General features: G+C 40.5%; 1 protein-coding gene across 2 annotated transcripts in view; it reads right to left on the reverse strand.

Moving 5' to 3' along the window:
- Positions 1-6: 6 nt before the first annotated feature.
- Positions 7-17,547, reverse strand: part of LOC122989989 (amyloid-beta A4 precursor protein-binding family B member 2) — a 39,693-nt gene continuing 22,152 nt past the window's right edge. Inside the window, exons 9-15 of one of the 2 annotated variants that reach the window (XM_044363059.1) lie at positions 12,365-12,370; positions 9,464-9,578; positions 7,646-7,721; positions 2,635-2,715; positions 2,421-2,536; positions 2,112-2,294; positions 7-1,845 (exon numbers count right to left, since the gene is read on the reverse strand). In XM_044363059.1, the coding sequence (XP_044218994.1) occupies positions 1,669-1,845; positions 2,112-2,294; positions 2,421-2,536; positions 2,635-2,715; positions 7,646-7,721; positions 9,464-9,578; positions 12,365-12,370 (754 nt within the window). In that variant the 3' untranslated portion in view covers positions 7-1,668. The remainder of the gene's footprint in view (positions 1,846-2,111; positions 2,295-2,420; positions 2,537-2,634; positions 2,716-7,645; positions 7,722-9,463; positions 9,579-12,364; positions 12,371-17,547) is intronic. The other variant, XM_044363060.1, reaches the window with a different exon arrangement.

The raw sequence follows: 17,547 nt of genomic DNA on the forward strand, positions 1-17,547 counted from the left end.
GGCTCCTTTTTCTTTTGATAATGCATTTATTGTCACAACAGATTACATTTACATGGTGTAGAGATGGGTGAAGAACAGAACTGAAATGATTTTACAGCATCTCTCTTGTTTGTTTTGTGTGTATGTGTGTGTGTGTGTGTGTGTGTTTCATTAGATCAGACTGCATTCACAGAGTTCATGTCGAGTGCAGGTGGTGGCCCCGAGCCATAGGAGCAGTGTAAAGATTTTGATAGCAGTGACAGCAGACCTTTTTACTGCTATGTGTGCATATTTGTGTGTGTGTGTGTGTGTTTGTCCGTGAGTGGGAGTAGACTGGCTGGATTTTTTCATAGGAAGAGAAAATATAGTTAACCCTTACTGTATGGCACAGATTAGATCTTTTTCCAAATCCTCAAGCTCTTCACATCTGCCAAAGTCAAGCTGGATCTGGAATTTCTTGCTACCACATAAATCTCGAGTGTTATGCATAAAGGTTCCTGAGGAAATTGTTAAGATGGAAAGTAACATTCTTGAGCTTTTAAACTCTTTTTTTTTGTATAATGTATGCAAAAAAATTACAATCTTAACTAATTTAAAAATACATTAAAAAGTGTTTTAACGTTCTTTTGCAGATCAACTCATCCATCAAGGAATGTAAAGTAAAAATCGTTAAATCTCGCAAACGGGGCAGAGAATAACCTTCTATTTAGTCGTGGGTGACTGTAGGAATAAGTCAGATTTTTTTTTTTGTGCCAGTGTAAAACCAGTCATGGTCAAGTGGAGATGACTTGTGCTGAGAGCATCGACTTCTTGTGTGTTCACCACTCTTCTTACCGAGACCCTTTTTTAACTCGACATAAAACATATCCCATCAAGATAACATGCAAAATCAAAAACCCACATCTGTCCCATTTACTGTCACCAACACCTCCACATCTCTCCCTCATATCTACAAGTTCTGTGCCCTAAATACTCTCTTCCTACATACAATCATTTAGATACACTTCATTATTACAATCACTCCATTCATCCTCAAGGGATGTTTTTGTCTGTTTCAGGTTTGTCACACATGTTTTTATGGTGGGAAGTTGGAGGTTGCTGGCAAGTCTTTCTAGTTTTCCCATTCAGTTGTCAGATTCCCATGACAGCAAAACGACACCTTTTCAGTCCTTGAAGGCTACTGTAGCTTCTCCGCCGTCCAGTCCAGGAGCTCTTACTGTGCCGATGAATGTTTTTACAGAAGGGGACAGAGCATGAAAAAAAATTGAGTAAACCAATGAGTCTGTTAATAGAAATTTGGTCATTTTCTTCTGGGTTATCCTGTATCCTTTCTGCAGAGCGCTTGATCAAATAATCCATCCAGACCCAGAAAATCCACATAAAGCCAGCAGGTGGTTTTCACTTGGACACAGCAGCGTTCAAAGGTCAAAGTTCAACCAGTGACACCAGGTGACAGCAGCGAACACACTGCAGCTTTTACATTCCTCTTTATTTATTTATTTTTTTTAAATCATTAGGCATACTTGAGGATTGCTCTCCTTTCCTTCGTCTGCGGTGGTGTTTGTTAACATATATGTACATCATTGTTTACCATGGCTGGTACTGATTAGGTGTTGTCGTGGCGATAGTGTGAGTGGCATCCAGGCGTTGGCCGGGGGAGGGGGTGGGTGCTGTGGTCACTGGTGACGGTCATTGCTGGGGAAGTTCTGACGGCTGTTTCTTGGGTTTCAGAGTGTCTATGAGAGACTGGACGCCGCGCTTCACGCTGGTGGTCACTCGGCGGGTCACAGAGTCCGCAGCGGGCGAGGAGGAGCAACCAGCGCGTTGGGAGGGCGGCCGTGCCACCAGACACTTCTGATACCGCAGCTGAGAGGGAAGAAGACAGGCTTAGATGAGTTTTTATCATTTGGGTTTTGTAGAAAAATAAGGCAAGATGTATGTCGCTTCTAGCTTGTTGATCATTTATTAAAGGACCAGTTGAACCTTTTGGGAAATTTGCTTATTTGCTTTCTGGGCAAGAAAGTGAATAATTTCCTGAAACTATTCTTTTAAATACAAAATTTCCATTAATATTCATGTAGGAAACAAAATGACACACGTATACCACATCATGTTTTATCATATGAGCTTACCACACATGCTGCCTGCACAGCCTCAGACACACTGCCTGCGTTGGGGTCACACCAGAAAACATGGCATTGAAAGTGCTGGTTTCCGGTGTCCATGATGAAGGCAAATGTGTGTATGTCCCGCCCCACACCCATGAAGGACAAGAAACGGACACGACACTCCACCAACACCTCCTCTTCCTCCTCCTGCACAGACAGCCAAGAAGAGAATCAGCTAAATTCGGCTTAAATTCTGATCTATTAGACCGACAAGCACATACACATCTTTTATCTATCTGTTAGTGGTCAGGATAGCAACAAAAAGTCCCTTGCCTTTTCTTTGATGACAGCCAGAGTAGTGTCAGCAATACTCAGTATGACAGGAGTCCAGTCTTCTTTGCCTGTGGAGGACACGAGGCTGTCTATGGCCCCATTTATGATGTCCATACCTGGAGACAAAACACAGGAGACAGTGAATAGAGGGATATATTACAAGGGAGGATGTCTTGTAAAGTGTGTATGGGTGTCAGTGTGAGTTCAGTTTTACCTATGGGGCGAGACACAGATGTCATACCCAGATATAGCACATGGAACTTCTGCACCAGCTCGGTCTTTGGCATGGGAAACTCTGCAGAGAGAAAACACACACAAACACACGTTAAAATACACTCAAATCACCCGTGGGGGGATTTTATCATACGACAACATCTAACGAAGCTCCAGAAGAGAAGTCCACACATGATAATTGGCTTAAACTAGAGAAATAAACAAACGCTTATGAATATTTTAATATTTTAGGGTGGCTGTTGACATGATTAGGGCATGAAAAAATATATTCACACACAAGCATGCAAGAATTCAGAGAGATGGATGTTTCATGCATGAAAATCAAGCCATGCCTGTTTACACAATGGCCTGTAGGCAGAAAAGATCGTCATACACAGGGAATGGTGATCAAAGATGTATCACCTGCAATCTGCAAAGGAGTTAACATCTTTTACCCTCAGGATCTCTCTATTAACACGCCATGCAATTAGCTTTAAAAGCTTGAGATGACTTCTGATGGGTAGAATTCTCAAAATTACATAAAAAGTGGTTAAATATTTTAGTACGCAGTTTGCAGATTGTCAATCCTTGAGTGTGATAAAAAATGAATAACAAGAAAAACAACACAGTGCTAAAAAGAGAGAGACCCATAGAGAACCACCATTAAAATGTTGGAAGACGTTAAGTAGTTAAATATAAAAGTCTGTTCTTGGAAGATTACTTGACTATGAGGTATGCTCTATATGATCTCCCCTGACTTGTCAGCTTGTCTGCCAAAAATATATATAAAAAATTAACATTGATTTTAAAGGGGACATCACATGATTTTTGTGATTTTTCTGTCATTTATATACTATTATGATGTCAGACGTCTATGTTTAACATGGTTAAAGTTCCAAAACTTGACACAAACCTATGTGAAAATGCTTCCTTCAAGTCAAAAGCTCAGGTTTCAGCCTGCTGTGATGCTCCGTTTGCAAAAATACTTAAACTTCCCCATCAAGCTGACGTCAGCACATTAGCACATGCCCACAAACGGCTGTCCATTCCATATCTTTTGTTGCTAAGGTTGTTCTACAAGCTGTTTGTGTTGTCCACTCTCATATTTCAGATCACAATCGGGCTCGAACATTTACGGATTGAGAGGTTTACATTTTGAGTGAGGACTGTGTGTTGATGTAGCCTCCAGAGGTGGGGTGTATTCCAGAGTGGGTTTAGTGAAAACTGAGTTTGTTCAACCTGAGATGAGTTTTCAATTCTAGAAAGAGAGGTAACTTAAACTCTGTGAACCTTACCTGCTCACTGGCAGGTTTTCTTCAACAAACCCTGAATTTCTCTCAGTGTCTCCTCCCTCTTACAGAGCCAGACACACTGTTTCATTTCCTCCCTCACTCAGTCCGTATCAAAGTGTGTATCGAAGCACATTAATTAGTGGAGGTTTACTGTCTGTCAGAATCTAAATCCTGGCTGGATATTAGATTGTTCCCCAAGGACTTTCTAAAGTTATCGCTTTTATAAACATCAGTCATTTCTTTGAACAGCGGGTTTTTGCTCTCACATTGAAATATTACACAGCATGAATTCAGCCTCAGCTCAGAGTAAAACCTCTGCATGTCCTTCTGTTATAAAACCGTGACTCTGTGCACGCAAGACAGCTGGCAGTTTGTTAGAGCAGCTCCTGCACTGAAATGTTTACTGCACATAATGTGTAATCTCAGTTTAAATCTAAAAAAATGGTATGAAGCATCATTCCTATAATATTGGTGATTATATGTAAATATTTCTGTGTGGGCAGGACTGTGGTGCAGCTGTAGAATGTAGTTTGAAAGTGAGTTTTTAAAATTGGCTGTGTATAGTCTGAACATGTTTTAACAGCATGTCAGTGACAATGTTTCAATTTACCACATTTATTGAAGTAGCTGAAAGGAAGTCACTGAATGCTGTTGAGCCAAGATACAAACATTTTTAAAATCTACTTTATTTTAACCTTGACACCTTTTCAAGTGCAAATCACCAAACACATTATTACTGGATCAGACTGTGAGCTTACAGTCATGCCTCTTTGTCTTTGATCTATATATTCTTTAAATGTTTAACTATGTTTTTCATCTTCAGTCGCTGCCTCTGTGTTTTGTCCCTGTCAGATTAAAGCTGAACAAATATATTTAAAATGTAATGTAGGCTACAGCCTGATACATGGATTCCACTTTATCATCATCAAGGAAATGTAAGTCTAGTAAATGATGAATTAATGGACTAGACTGAATAAAACTTTATTAATAAATGTGCACCGTCTTCATACACATGCATTAATATTGCTACGTCCACTGGATTAAAATGGAGACTGTCTTTTATTTACTTGTTGCCATGGTGAATCGTGGCATTAGAACTCCACTGACGATTCATCACACACACGAGCTTAAGTCAGAGTGAACATACTCAGAGTTGATTGAACAAACTCTGATTAGTTGTTCTGGAACCGAAAACTCTGAGTTTCCCATCTCAGGGTTCATCAATTCAGAGTTCAGGGTTAGAGTCAGAGTTTGTAAAACCTGCTATCTTGAATAGACTCCTAACGGAAGTTGGCAACAAAAGCTGGAAATGTTGGGTTTTCATTGGCGGTAACTTAACACGACTCTGATATGGCTGCCCCTCAGCAGCTTCCGGAAAGCCAGCTGATCAGAACAGAGTGGGCTCATCGGGCAGGGGTCCTCAAAGAGACAGGAGTTAAAATCCCCTGTTTCAGACAGAGGCTGAACTGAGCTGCTGCATAAAGGGCCAGTATAAGATAAATAAGGTGTTTTTAACTGTAAATGATGCCAAGATATTCCAGTAGAGCCACAGAATATAAATATAGACCTGGAAATGTACATGAGACGTCTCCTTTTAAAGGAATGCTGAATAATGACAGGCCAGGTACTAAAATATCTCACAGGTAGATTACAAATTGTACGCATTAAAGCAAACATGTACAATTAAAATATCCAACTTTGTCACCCCCACAGTGGTAGTGTCAGAAAGATACATTAAGATGAAAGGGCTGAAAGCAGCACGAAGACTGCACCAATTTTTCTACAAAACAAAAACAGAAAGATACAAAAATCACATAAATATTTCACACACAGTGACTTTAACTTCAGATAAACCTGCCCACTCATTACATCTTCCTCGTGATGAGTTTCAGCCCATTTTGCACAATCCCCATCTTAATTACTGCATTTCAGAGACTAACAATTCATCATGAACTCATCTCCGTGTGATCGGTATGGACTGAATAAGGGAAATCAATCATGGATAATGGCTTTGGCCTGGATTCACCTCATCAGTGTACTCCTTAAAGTCCTTAAAGGAAGGGTTCAGGTACCCATATGAACACTGAAGCTGTTTTTTTCTTGCTGTAATCATTCCTCCTGTTCATACTGACCATCAGAAGAGCCCTTCCTAATGCACTTTACATGTAATTGATGACGGACAAAATCCACAGTCCAGTCCTCGTCTTGTGCAACATTGTATTTAAAAAGTTTATCTGCAGCTAATATGAGGCTTCAGCCATCTGATTTAATCAGTTTTTTTCAGTCAGTTTTGTACAAAATTCCCTCTTTTTGTTTCCCTGTTGAGCTGCAGTGGAGGGATAGTAACAGGAAGAGGGAATTTTGTTCTAAAAGGCTGTAACTTTGGAAGATATTTTCTTGATTTGACTAACTCAATTAAACTTTGTAATACATTTTTACACAAAATGAGGACTGTGGATTTTGTCCTCCATCGCTTACATTGAAAGCACATTATGGAAGTGATCTTCTAATAGCCAGTATGAACAGGAGGATTGATTACAGTAAGAAAAACCTTATCAATGTTCATAAAGGTACGTGACAGACTTGAAATATTGTGAACCTATCCTTTAATATCTTCCACATTCAGTAGAGACTGATGAGGCTTTGAAAACAGTAGATTTTTAGAGGTTTGTGCACTTGAATCCACTTTAAAGTAGATCTCAAACAGCCTAAATCCAGTAGGGACAAACTCAAAGTGTACAGTGAGGCCATTATCCTGGTGTTGGTACTCATCTCAAATCATTCTGTGCTAATCTCTTCAAATGTGTCCCAACATGGGATTGCACACACCAGGCTACCCTAAAGAGATCTAATCCAGATGAAAACTGTTTTTCACTGCAAAGAGAGCGACTGGAAAACCTCTAGAGTGAATGGACCTGTCTATCCGCTGCAAGGGCAAGACCTCTCAGTGGATATCAAATGGTTTTTAAGTTAAAAGACTATGAGTTCAAGCAAGTTATAGCTGTAAAGGATGTGAGGAATTTTTCACCCATAAATTCTTTGATCCTGGGGTTGGGATGGGGGCTGTGTAGCACCAGGCCTCGCCTCAAAGGAACACTAATTGGGTTTTAATGAGGTCAACTGCCTCTGTAAGTGAAGAGCCGATACAGTTCTTTTATATTCTAATGCTGGAGCTCCTTTCCCCTGCGCTCAGCAGATACACACACCAGCTGAAGTTACAGTCAGGGATGAACCATGCTGGTGCTTTTTCTCTTCCTTCCTATAATTACTTGGGACTGAGTGGAACAAGCAGTGGGACTTAGCGAAATGGGAAATGGTGAATAGAATTAGTGCTGCGAGGATAAAGCTCAGTGATTGCAGAGCAAGGAGTTGTTCTGGAGTCAGCGTTATCTGTGTGTAATTGAACCAAACATTCCTATCTTTTCTATTAACAAATGTTCACAGTTGCTCCTGAGGCGATAAGGTCAATTTTAAAAAACATATATATGGGTTCAGATGTGGAGAATGCTGTAATATGAGACAAGAAACCACAGCAGGGAAGATAGCGCACGGCTGACAAATCCAATTCTCTCACGAGGGAACTACAAAAGAATAAGACTCAAAGAAAAGGGTGTGTGTGTATGTGTGTGTGTGTGTGTGTGTGTGTGTGTGTGTGTGTGTGTGTGCATGTGTGTTTGTGTGCATGTGTGTTTGTGTGTGTGTCTGTGTGTGTGTGTGTACCTTGTAGGGGTACATCGGAGCCTGTCTGGGAGGAGCTGCCAGCTGCAGCTTTGGCACTTTTCCTTTCAGCCATAATCTAGACGAGGGGAGAGGGAAAAAAAAAGAAGAGAGAGGATGGTAAAACACAGGAAGAAACAGGACAAAATGAGAGAGAGAAAAAAGAAGGGAGAAAAAGAAGACAAGAGATGCAGACAGGATTGTTGAAAGCTGACACAACAGAGGGTCAAGATACTTTGATTTTCTCACAAATGAGCAGCTAAAAACAAATCCCAGCAAAGAATTCCAGCTGAGACAAACAAAATATTAACAAAATTTAAAGGATATGGCTAGCGAAATTCGTTTTGGAGTACTTTCCAACTTCCCTGGCTGTGGCACTCAACCTCAAGTCCATTTGCTCCTACTGCAGTATATATCTATAAAAACAGGTCACAAACATATTGCTTCCTTTTTTCAAAATGGTGGAATTCCAGGAGTAAATAATGTATTTCTCAGGGACTATTTTCAGCAGCGCATTTAGTGCTCTGGTGAGCATTTATGGCAGCAGGATAGTGTTTGTGGGATCGACTCAAGATGAACTACAGTGGCTGTGTTAATCAGAATGAAGGAACATGTCAGCCAGTTCAACAGTTTGGCTCATTGATGTGTTTTTAATAGTTTTTGGACAACAATGGAGGTCTACTGGACAGAGGAATAAGCTACATCAGGCTTTGGGTACGCAGACAATCAATTCATTGTTGGTTTTGGTCTTTTCTTCAGATTTGTTAACAATAAGAACACTATAGAGTATCACCAGCCTTATCCTTTAAAACCTCTCCAATATTTTACATGTTTGAATTCAACTGTTTGAAAAGAAGCTGTCTTTTCTTTCCTTCTGCTCTTCTGCTGCAGTGTACATGCTCTTGAAATGTTGAATAGCCTGCATGGCCTCTGCACTGAGCTGCTGCACTCTCTTCCTGCTAGAGATACTTGATTAATTGAAGGTGCCATTAATCAAAGTCTATGGTGAGTCTGCAACTCTGCTCAGGGGGGAACATGCAAGAAGACGCACGCGCACACACACACAAAGGAAATATCGCTCAGCGTGCTGTGTAGCTGCAGGACTAAGGTCACCAAGTTCCTCTGCTGCAGTAAAGACAAAACTACCACCATGTTTAAAATAGGCGTGAAGTGCGAAGGGTCATTGTCACACACACACAGAAACACACTCCTCTTTCAATTTGTGGTAAGAGATCAGAAGAAATTAATGTTACATTCACTTCTCTGTCTAAATGGGTCAACATGCCTCTAAAGGAGGAGATCTGTAGTTCCAGGTGGATTCATCCTTTACAAGGTCACTTTTGACCTGAGGACAGACCAGTTTCTCTTTGTGGACACGAGGCTGTGTGTGTGTATGTATGTGTGTGTGTGTGTGAGAGACAGAGGGGGAGAGAGAGCGAGAGAGAGAAAGTGCGTATGTGTGACTCAAGTGTTGACTTTGCTTTATGCTGCAGCTTTGCACCTTTAAAGATCTGTGTGGCTCCCTGTCCCTGAGAGGGTTAACACACTGTCACCAGCAGCTTACTGTTTCTCACACACACACACACAGAAAACTCTTTTTAAGAAACACTGCATGTAACCTGAATCTTATCTCCTCACCTCACAGTAAAGGCTCTTAAAACTTCCCTCTCCTCTAGTGAACAACACACACACGCAAACACTCTGTACCAACCTCAGTTTTTTTTGTTTCTCTTTGTTTCTCACCCTAATTAAAACTTGATAGCTTGTTACAGCAGCAGATAAGCTTGTTCATGCGGAGACGGTGGCGGTAATGACACCCACCTTAGAGCAGATTTCGTGGAGACTTGTGGCGATGGCTGCGGCAGGGGTATCACATCGGAAGACGTGGCACTTCAGCACCCGCGTGTTTTTGTCTCTCGCCACATAGGCAAAGTCCCTGAAGCACAGACGGAAGACACAAAAACATGTACAAGAATCATCACACATGAATGACTAAAGCAGTTATGAAACAAACTCATTGTTTACCTTGATGCACCTTCATGACGTTTGTAAAAGGGGCAGTAAGTAAGAATCTCTGTTGTCCTGTAATACAGGTGACTCTAGAGCTGCAACGGTTATTTGATTAATTGATTAGTTGCTCACTATTATATCAATCTACAACTATTAATAATATGGATACGTTTGGAGCCATTCTTTGAGAAAAAAATGTCCAAATTCTCTGCTTCCAGCTTCTCAAATGTGAATATTTTCTGGTTTATATTATAGTAAACTGAATATCTTTTCTGGGTTTTGAGTTGTGGATTGTTGGTCGGGACAAAAAAAGACATTTGAGGACCATTTTCTGATATTTTACAGACCAAACAACTAATCAATTAATTGATATAATAATTGACAGATTAATCGCTAATGATGACTCAGTGATTTTCCAGCATGTACACTTGTATTGTATTTAAATTTGATCTACTTGTACAATTTTCTTTCCACATTATAAGCTGCCTTCATAAGGATTCTAACTTTTATGAAGAAAAGAAAGATGAAAGAACTACAATTGATCTCACAATTTACTGATCAGGAGGAGAAATACTCAAAAATAGGACAAAAAGGGAAGGAAGGACACTGTTACCTCCACAAGAGGTAAATTCTTTTAGCATATAGGGAGTAAATGATGAATAACCTCATTGTGTTAATAGGTCCATTACAGGATCCCATCTCTTTTTAAATGTGCATTTTTGTATTGATGTTATTTGTTCCATCTCATAACACTTCTTGATACCACATATTGTATGTGGGAGATTCAGGCAATTAATTTTAATACACTTAACGGGTGCCAATAACTGGTATTACTCCTTGGAGAGCCACCTTTGGACATCACTGGATATTGAGATGAAACACTTTTTGAAGAGCTTCAATCTCCTTCTCCTAGAAGGCACTTAGCTTAGGGCCAATATGTGGATATAATTGCCTATTTGTGTTCTACATTTTCTTCAGCAGTTTTTTTTTCAGATTTTGCCAATATCTACAGCGTCTGGAAATATCTTGTTTACTTTCCATTTGAAATCCCTCCTGGTGTTTGAGCCCAAATTTTATTCTCATTCCTTTTATCAAGACTTTTTCGGTTGGAGTGGATTTCACATCTTTTCCCAACCCAATACTGTATGTGTTGTTAGAAAGTGACTCACTGCAAAAAAAAAAAAAAAGTGGACTTTGGACCTTGGTCTGCAATAGTAACTTTTCATTCTCCTCCCTGCTCCTGTTTGCATTTTCAGCTGTTCAGCAGCGGAATAAGAAGCCATCAAAACATCATGTTGCACAACATTTCATGCACAAGTAAAAAAAAAAAATCCACACGACAAAGCAGAATTATTATTACGCCATTTTGCATCATAATATATTTACCTCTTCTCCAGACATTTATGGTGGTGCTCTGCTCTAATTAGTTCACTCATCTACTGTGAAATTGTTGCTTCATTATTCGTGTCATTTACAGGCCGCTATAAGCTTTGCTGTGTTGCTGCAATTCCTTTTTCACCAATCAAGTTTTATATGACAAAGAGATTACTTAAAGCCCCTTTAATCTGCTTTGTTGGATGCCGTTGCTAAACAACAGGTGAATGTTTACCTGTCCTTAGGCATTTTTTGACTGAAAACGGTGTCGGCTAATTCTGGCTACAATGACACACAGGCACGTATGCATACACAAAGGCAGATGTGTGTCCCAGTGCCCGAGGAAACCGAATGCTGAAAGCTCTCTCACAGTGGTGCCACATGCCAAAGAAAAATGAAGAGGAGGAGGAGGGTGAGACTGAGAAAGGAAAGCTCCGCAGAGAAGGAAACTTTGTGCAGAGAGTGGGTGGAAGATGAAACACAGCTGAGATACTACACAGACACACACACACACATACACAAGATGAAATATAGACGCTTCTCGACCTCATTAACAGGTGAGACGAGTGGCAGAACAAAAGGTAGGAGGATGTGTGTGCAGCCAGGACTGAAATGACTGAGTAAACAGAACGCAGAGGGAAAGGGGGAGTGGGGACATGCAGAGAAGCCAACTGGATGGCAGCGTCACACACACACACACACACACACTCATATACAACGCACACTCCCAAATAACCACAGACACAAACAGAATTATAGCATATACAGTCGACATTTATCACAGCAAGCTCTTTGTGTTTATGAGTCCATTATCCGGCCTGTCTCCTCTGCTTAATTGTGTGCTCACACACTTTTAGGTCAATAATGCCTACCGCCTGTGGCCAGCAAAGAAAAGTGTGACAGGACGGTGTATGTGTGTGTGTGTGTGTGGAGTGTGTGTGTATGCGTCCAGTGCACTCCGTTCAGGGACATTTGAGCAGTGTGTCACCAAAGCAGCATGAGTGGCCTTGCCTCGCATACTACAAATGGTTCTTTTATGACTTCTGTGCCCTCTCTGGGGGATCAAAACGCTATAAAACAGCATGCAACTCTTAATAGGAAATAGCCTGTGGTCAGTCTGGCTCGCTGATGATTTAACACCAATGATTTAGTCCTTCAGCGGTCGCTGCTGCACTCCTGTAAAGAGCAACAGTGACTCTGGGCATACCAAAGCCACTGATTTGATGCCTACTGACAGATGATGTGATTGCACAGGGGGAGTGGATGTCTTGACACAACGATTACTGAAAACAATGGAGAGGCACGATCACACTTGAGCACACCGCGTAGAGCAGTTACCTTTCTCTGGTTCCCGGGAAGCAGAAGGAGGTGGGAGGAGGAAAAGAAAGGGGGTTGTTGAGGGGCAGGAGGGTTTAATTAAGAGACAGGAAAAATTATAGATGAAAAGGGAAAAGAAAATGAGAGAAAGTAGGGAAAGCAGAGGGGAGGAAAAAAGAGAGAAATGTTATTATAATAAGTCAGAAACAGACACAATGCTCTTTCACCTCAATCACTGTCCTGTGAGGTGTGTGTGTGTGTCACATGTGTGCACTACAGCTCAGCTCGGTGTACTTTTCATTTCAGTGGCTTATCGTTCCACTACATTATGACACAGCACACCTTTCCTGTTAGATGTGCCAACATACTTGCACACACACACACACACATACACACACATCTTGTTGTTACAGTACTGCAGCTCTCCCTATTCACACTCCCCCCTTTTCCCCATTTTCCCTCCCAATCTCTCTTTCATCCTCTCGCTCTTTAATCTTCCTTTCGCTCCTCAGCTCTCTCTCTATCTCTCACCCCTCCACTCACTCGCTTTTCTTCCCACAACAGGAGAAGCCCTCACAGAAGAAGAAGAAGAAGAAGAAGAAGAAGAAGAAGAAGAAGAAGAAGAGATGCAACACAGAGGGATTCATATCAGCAGTGCAACTCATCAGAGCCGCTCTCTCTTCCATACAGTCTGTGACACTTGTCATCAGGAGCACTACAAAGGAGGCGCTGGCTGAATAAAGAACAGAGGGTTAATTCAAACATTGACTGCCTTTGATTCTTTGATGATCCACTTAGTAAGAAGCAGTTGGTGTGTGTGTGTGTGTGTGCGTGTGGTAGCAGCTGGCAGATTATTTCAAACAGGGATCTTCAGAGTATCAGAGCTGCTGCTTCATCTTACTCTCCGAGCAGCCGGTGGTCGCCACATGCACACTCTCTAACACACACAGACACACACAGACACACACACACACACACACACACAGACATATGGAGACTGGTAATATCAACACATGTATAAAATGCCTAAAAGCCCTCATTCGCCACAAATAAATACATCTGCCCATGCTGTATTAAAATGTAACTCTTTCTCTCTGTGTTTCACTTTGTTTGAATTTCATTCATGATTTTTTTTTTTTACTATGAGTCCATTTGCTTCCCATTCCACTTCCCTCTGCTCCATTTCAAATTCAGACTCCAAGCTTTATTCACTGTCAGTCACTTTGGTGGAATTGGATTTCGGTGTCAAAATTCTGAATAAGCGCAAAAGCTGCCCTCCATTAACCTCTACACTGTGCCCCTTTCTTCTCTTTCTGCAGCTAGTTTGCATGAAAGTGCCACATTCAAAGTATTTCAACTGCTTTATTACTGATGGAAGAAATCCAGATCAGACTCCAGTCTCCCCCACATCCTACACTACTGTCATCATCACACTGATCTTATTTCAATTTGACAGCGCGAGACTGAGACTAAGCCAGTCTAACTTCTGGAAATGCTACATTTTTACACCTGAAAACTGAGCTTTTCAAAAATGGAGAAAATTAATATTTGGGAATACAATGACTTAAGTCTGGTCAGGCAGTAAAGTTAGGAAGCCAACTTTCTGGTGCTTCTAACTTCCTCTATGATTTGGCTGTATTACAACACAATGGAGAGCGGGAGGGGACAGAACAGAGGTTTGGCCAGCAGAGACTCAGCAGAGTAACCAGGCCATGTCTGAAGCCAAGATACTAGAAATCCTGAGGTCATAAGTTCAAAGTCCTCCAGCTGAACCCCACACACCAGAGACATTGTTGACCAGCCAACAACCCAACTCTGTACAGTTTTCAGTGTATTTTTAAAATCTAATAATAATAACTATTATATATTCTATTATTATATATTCTGCACCCCCCCCCCCCCCCCCCCACCTACATTATGGTCTGGTCCCAGGAATGTTAACTAAATTAGTTTCTTGCCTACAAAACAGACTAATTTTGTCTAAAAAGGTCAGCTTTAAATAACCTTGCCTATGTAATATGTGTGTAATCATAGAATTAACTTCTCATCACCAAACCTCAAATTTCCAAAAAATATTTCAAGGTCATGACCTCAGTGCCCTTTCAACACAAAATTAGGAAAAAGAAGAGCAGATTTAGCAATTTTTCTGCTTTTTTGGCTTTTCAGTGTAGACAAAGATCTTTACGAAAACAGCCTAATGTGAATGCAGCTTCCTTTGATCTTCTCCTTAATCTAATAGGCAGTTTGGTGTGGAGTTAGTTGAAGAGACAGAAATAGAGGAAAAAGGAAGAGAGAGAGTTGCTGGGTTTAAGGAGCAGTCATCCTGACCTGAGTTAATGCAGGGAGATGACACATTATAGAGAGAGACACGCAGCGGATCAACCAACAACTGAGGATGAGTGACAGATAGAGCTCAGAGATGTATGAAGAGTGTTTGGCAGAAGAGTGGATGAGGAGAGAGAGAGGATAGATTGATAGAGTGTCAAGAGAAGGGAGTCATAAAGGCCAGAAATCCAAAAGGAAAAGGTGGGAGTGTATAATGGAGGAATGGGAACGAGGTGTGAGACCCAGTGGGGAGGGGGCTGGATGGAGGAGGAAAGTGGTGAAGAGGAAAAGATGAAAGGTATACGAAAGCACCAAAGCAGCGAGATGAGTTAAAGCAAAACTCCCACTACTCATGTGTTTTTTTTCCCTCTCTGTGTGCTCCACATATTTCCAGAGCTGAATAAAGGATGACTGACTCACTACTACCAATCCCTCTTTGATCCTGATGGCTATGAAGCAGACTTGGCTGGAGAGGATGCGTACAACCTGAGATTAAATGAGGTCACAGCTGTAGATGTATGGTGAAAGTCACACATACCCGTCAACTTCTGCCCCTCTGACATCAGTCACCCACCATAAGTAGTACTAACAGCACTGTATGTGGTAGTAACATTTGTACAGTTGAAGAAAAACTCCACCTTTGCACACACAAACATGGCTGCAGTTTGTGATATTCAGTGTTAAGATGCATTCTCACATTTTTATTTAGGATTATTACATTCGTTTCAGTGATGCAACTGTTTCCCTACATTGATTTTCTCATTTATTCAAATTACAAGAGATGAGGGTGTAAAAATGTAGTACGCTGCTGATGACAAATGCGAAAAGAAGAAATGTGAAAAAAAATCAGTAAATGCAAAGCAATGATGCCTTCTAGACCACTGATGCTTTGCTTGTTTGTAACATTGATGTCTTTGCCTCCTTTATTACGGATTGACATATGACATATGCATGACATATGACAAATGGGTGTTGCTGATGAAATGCAACCCAACACAGATTTTTCCCACATGTTTGAGATATGCTCCCTAATGTTTTAACTCCAATATAGATATAATGAGCTATGACAAAGTCTTGAAAGTGCGTGTAAAATGGACAAGAGAGCTTTTCCACTTTGTGTCAACCGTTATCTCATTTTCTTTTCATGGACACTCAAAAACAGCTTTATTTGGTGTGGACCTCCTCCTGTTAAATGCACAACCTCCTGTTGACTTGTATTTTCCCTCTGTTAAAGACCCTCGTTCTATTTACATCATTCATTTCCACCTGGACCATTTGCAATTACACAGATTTTATTTATTTTTACATTTAATTTTCTTTCTTTTTTGAAATTATGTTTTGTTATTTGGTATGGTTACAACTGTTTAAAAATGTTTAAAACAAGAAAATGAAGCAACAAGTTCAGGTAAAAATCTGAAAACACATACCAATACAGATATTTCTGTGAAATAAACAGATACAGATAGTAACTTTACACCCTTACATCAGATTATGTCAGATTTTAGAGTTTATTTAACGTTTATTGGCATAGGGACAATATAGCATGAACTAATGCCACATACCACAGCATATATAGCCTGAGCTAGTTTGCAATGCCCGTCACCAGATGGTCCTTTATTTTTGGCCCATTATCCACAAAAATAGGAAATTTACAAAAGAAAACTGTAAAACTAAATAGTCCCAGAAATTAAGGTACATCATCCATAATTGCTTTTAAAAGTGTTGATAGATTTGTTGTGTATTTTTCCCTTTTCATTTTTTTTCATCAGCATTAAAATTAACAAATATAAGGTTTAGTTGTTTAAAGAGGACCTATTATGCTCATTTTCAGCTCTATATTTTTATTTTGGGACTTCAACAGACTAGCTTTGCATGATTCACAGTTCAAAAAACTCCTTATTTATCTTACACTTGCCCTTTATGCAGCCCCTCAGTTCAGCCTCTGTTTCTAACAGACAGGCAGTTTTAGCCTAGTTTCTTTAAGGCCCTCCTCCCAATGAGCCTACTTTGTTCTGATTGGCCAGCTTCAGGAAGCCTGCCGATGGGCAGCCGTATCAGTCGAGTTAAGTTACTGCTGATGAAAACCCAACATTTCCTGCTTTACTGCTTCATATTAAAAGTTTTTAAATGACTAAGTAACGGGAGACTTCTATTGTCAAGAATTTATAGGAAATTAGACATGTTCCTTGTCAAATTAGCAAAGTTTCATTAGCGGTGCTAAAAACCAGTCGACACAACAACATATGGAGATATTTGGAGCTCTTTGTTAAGTGGATAAGTTAGAAATCATGCAGGGAGGAATAGTACAAGCAGAAACAGCCATAGTGATGATGATGTTTGGTGAAGAGCTGCAGACGACTAGCACACCTCCAACAGGTAAACAACTTATTTTACTTCGTGGTGCTGTGTAATGGAAAAACATTCACAGTTCGACTGGAGTCACGGCTCGGCATGACTACCCCCAAAACAATCGAAAAATGCCATAATGTTCATGCGCCAGTTCACTACTCCGCTTCAGAGATGTGTGTGGAGCAGATGAGCATATAAAGAAATCTGTCACGAGCCGATGTCAGCTCAGGCTGAAAATAGAAAAAAACGTTGGAAACCGAGTGCTCAGAGTGGTCTGACGGTGGTGCTTTTTGCTCACAGGGATTACTTCTACATATGTTTAACTCATTATTTGACACTTTGTCACGCCATGTTTAATATAAATTGTAACATTATATATATGACAGAAAATAAGGAAAATCATAATAGGGCCCCTTTAAATGATACACTATTCACTGACGATACTCTACTATTCAGAAGGGTTACTTCACTATGCATCTTCAGGTGATAAAACGGCATAATAAAACTAAAGTGTCCCTCAACTGTTGCAG

The sequence above is a fragment of the Thunnus albacares genome, chromosome 10 (genome assembly GCF_914725855.1).
Source record: "Thunnus albacares chromosome 10, fThuAlb1.1, whole genome shotgun sequence".
Classification (NCBI taxonomy): Eukaryota; Metazoa; Chordata; class Actinopteri; order Scombriformes; family Scombridae; genus Thunnus; species Thunnus albacares.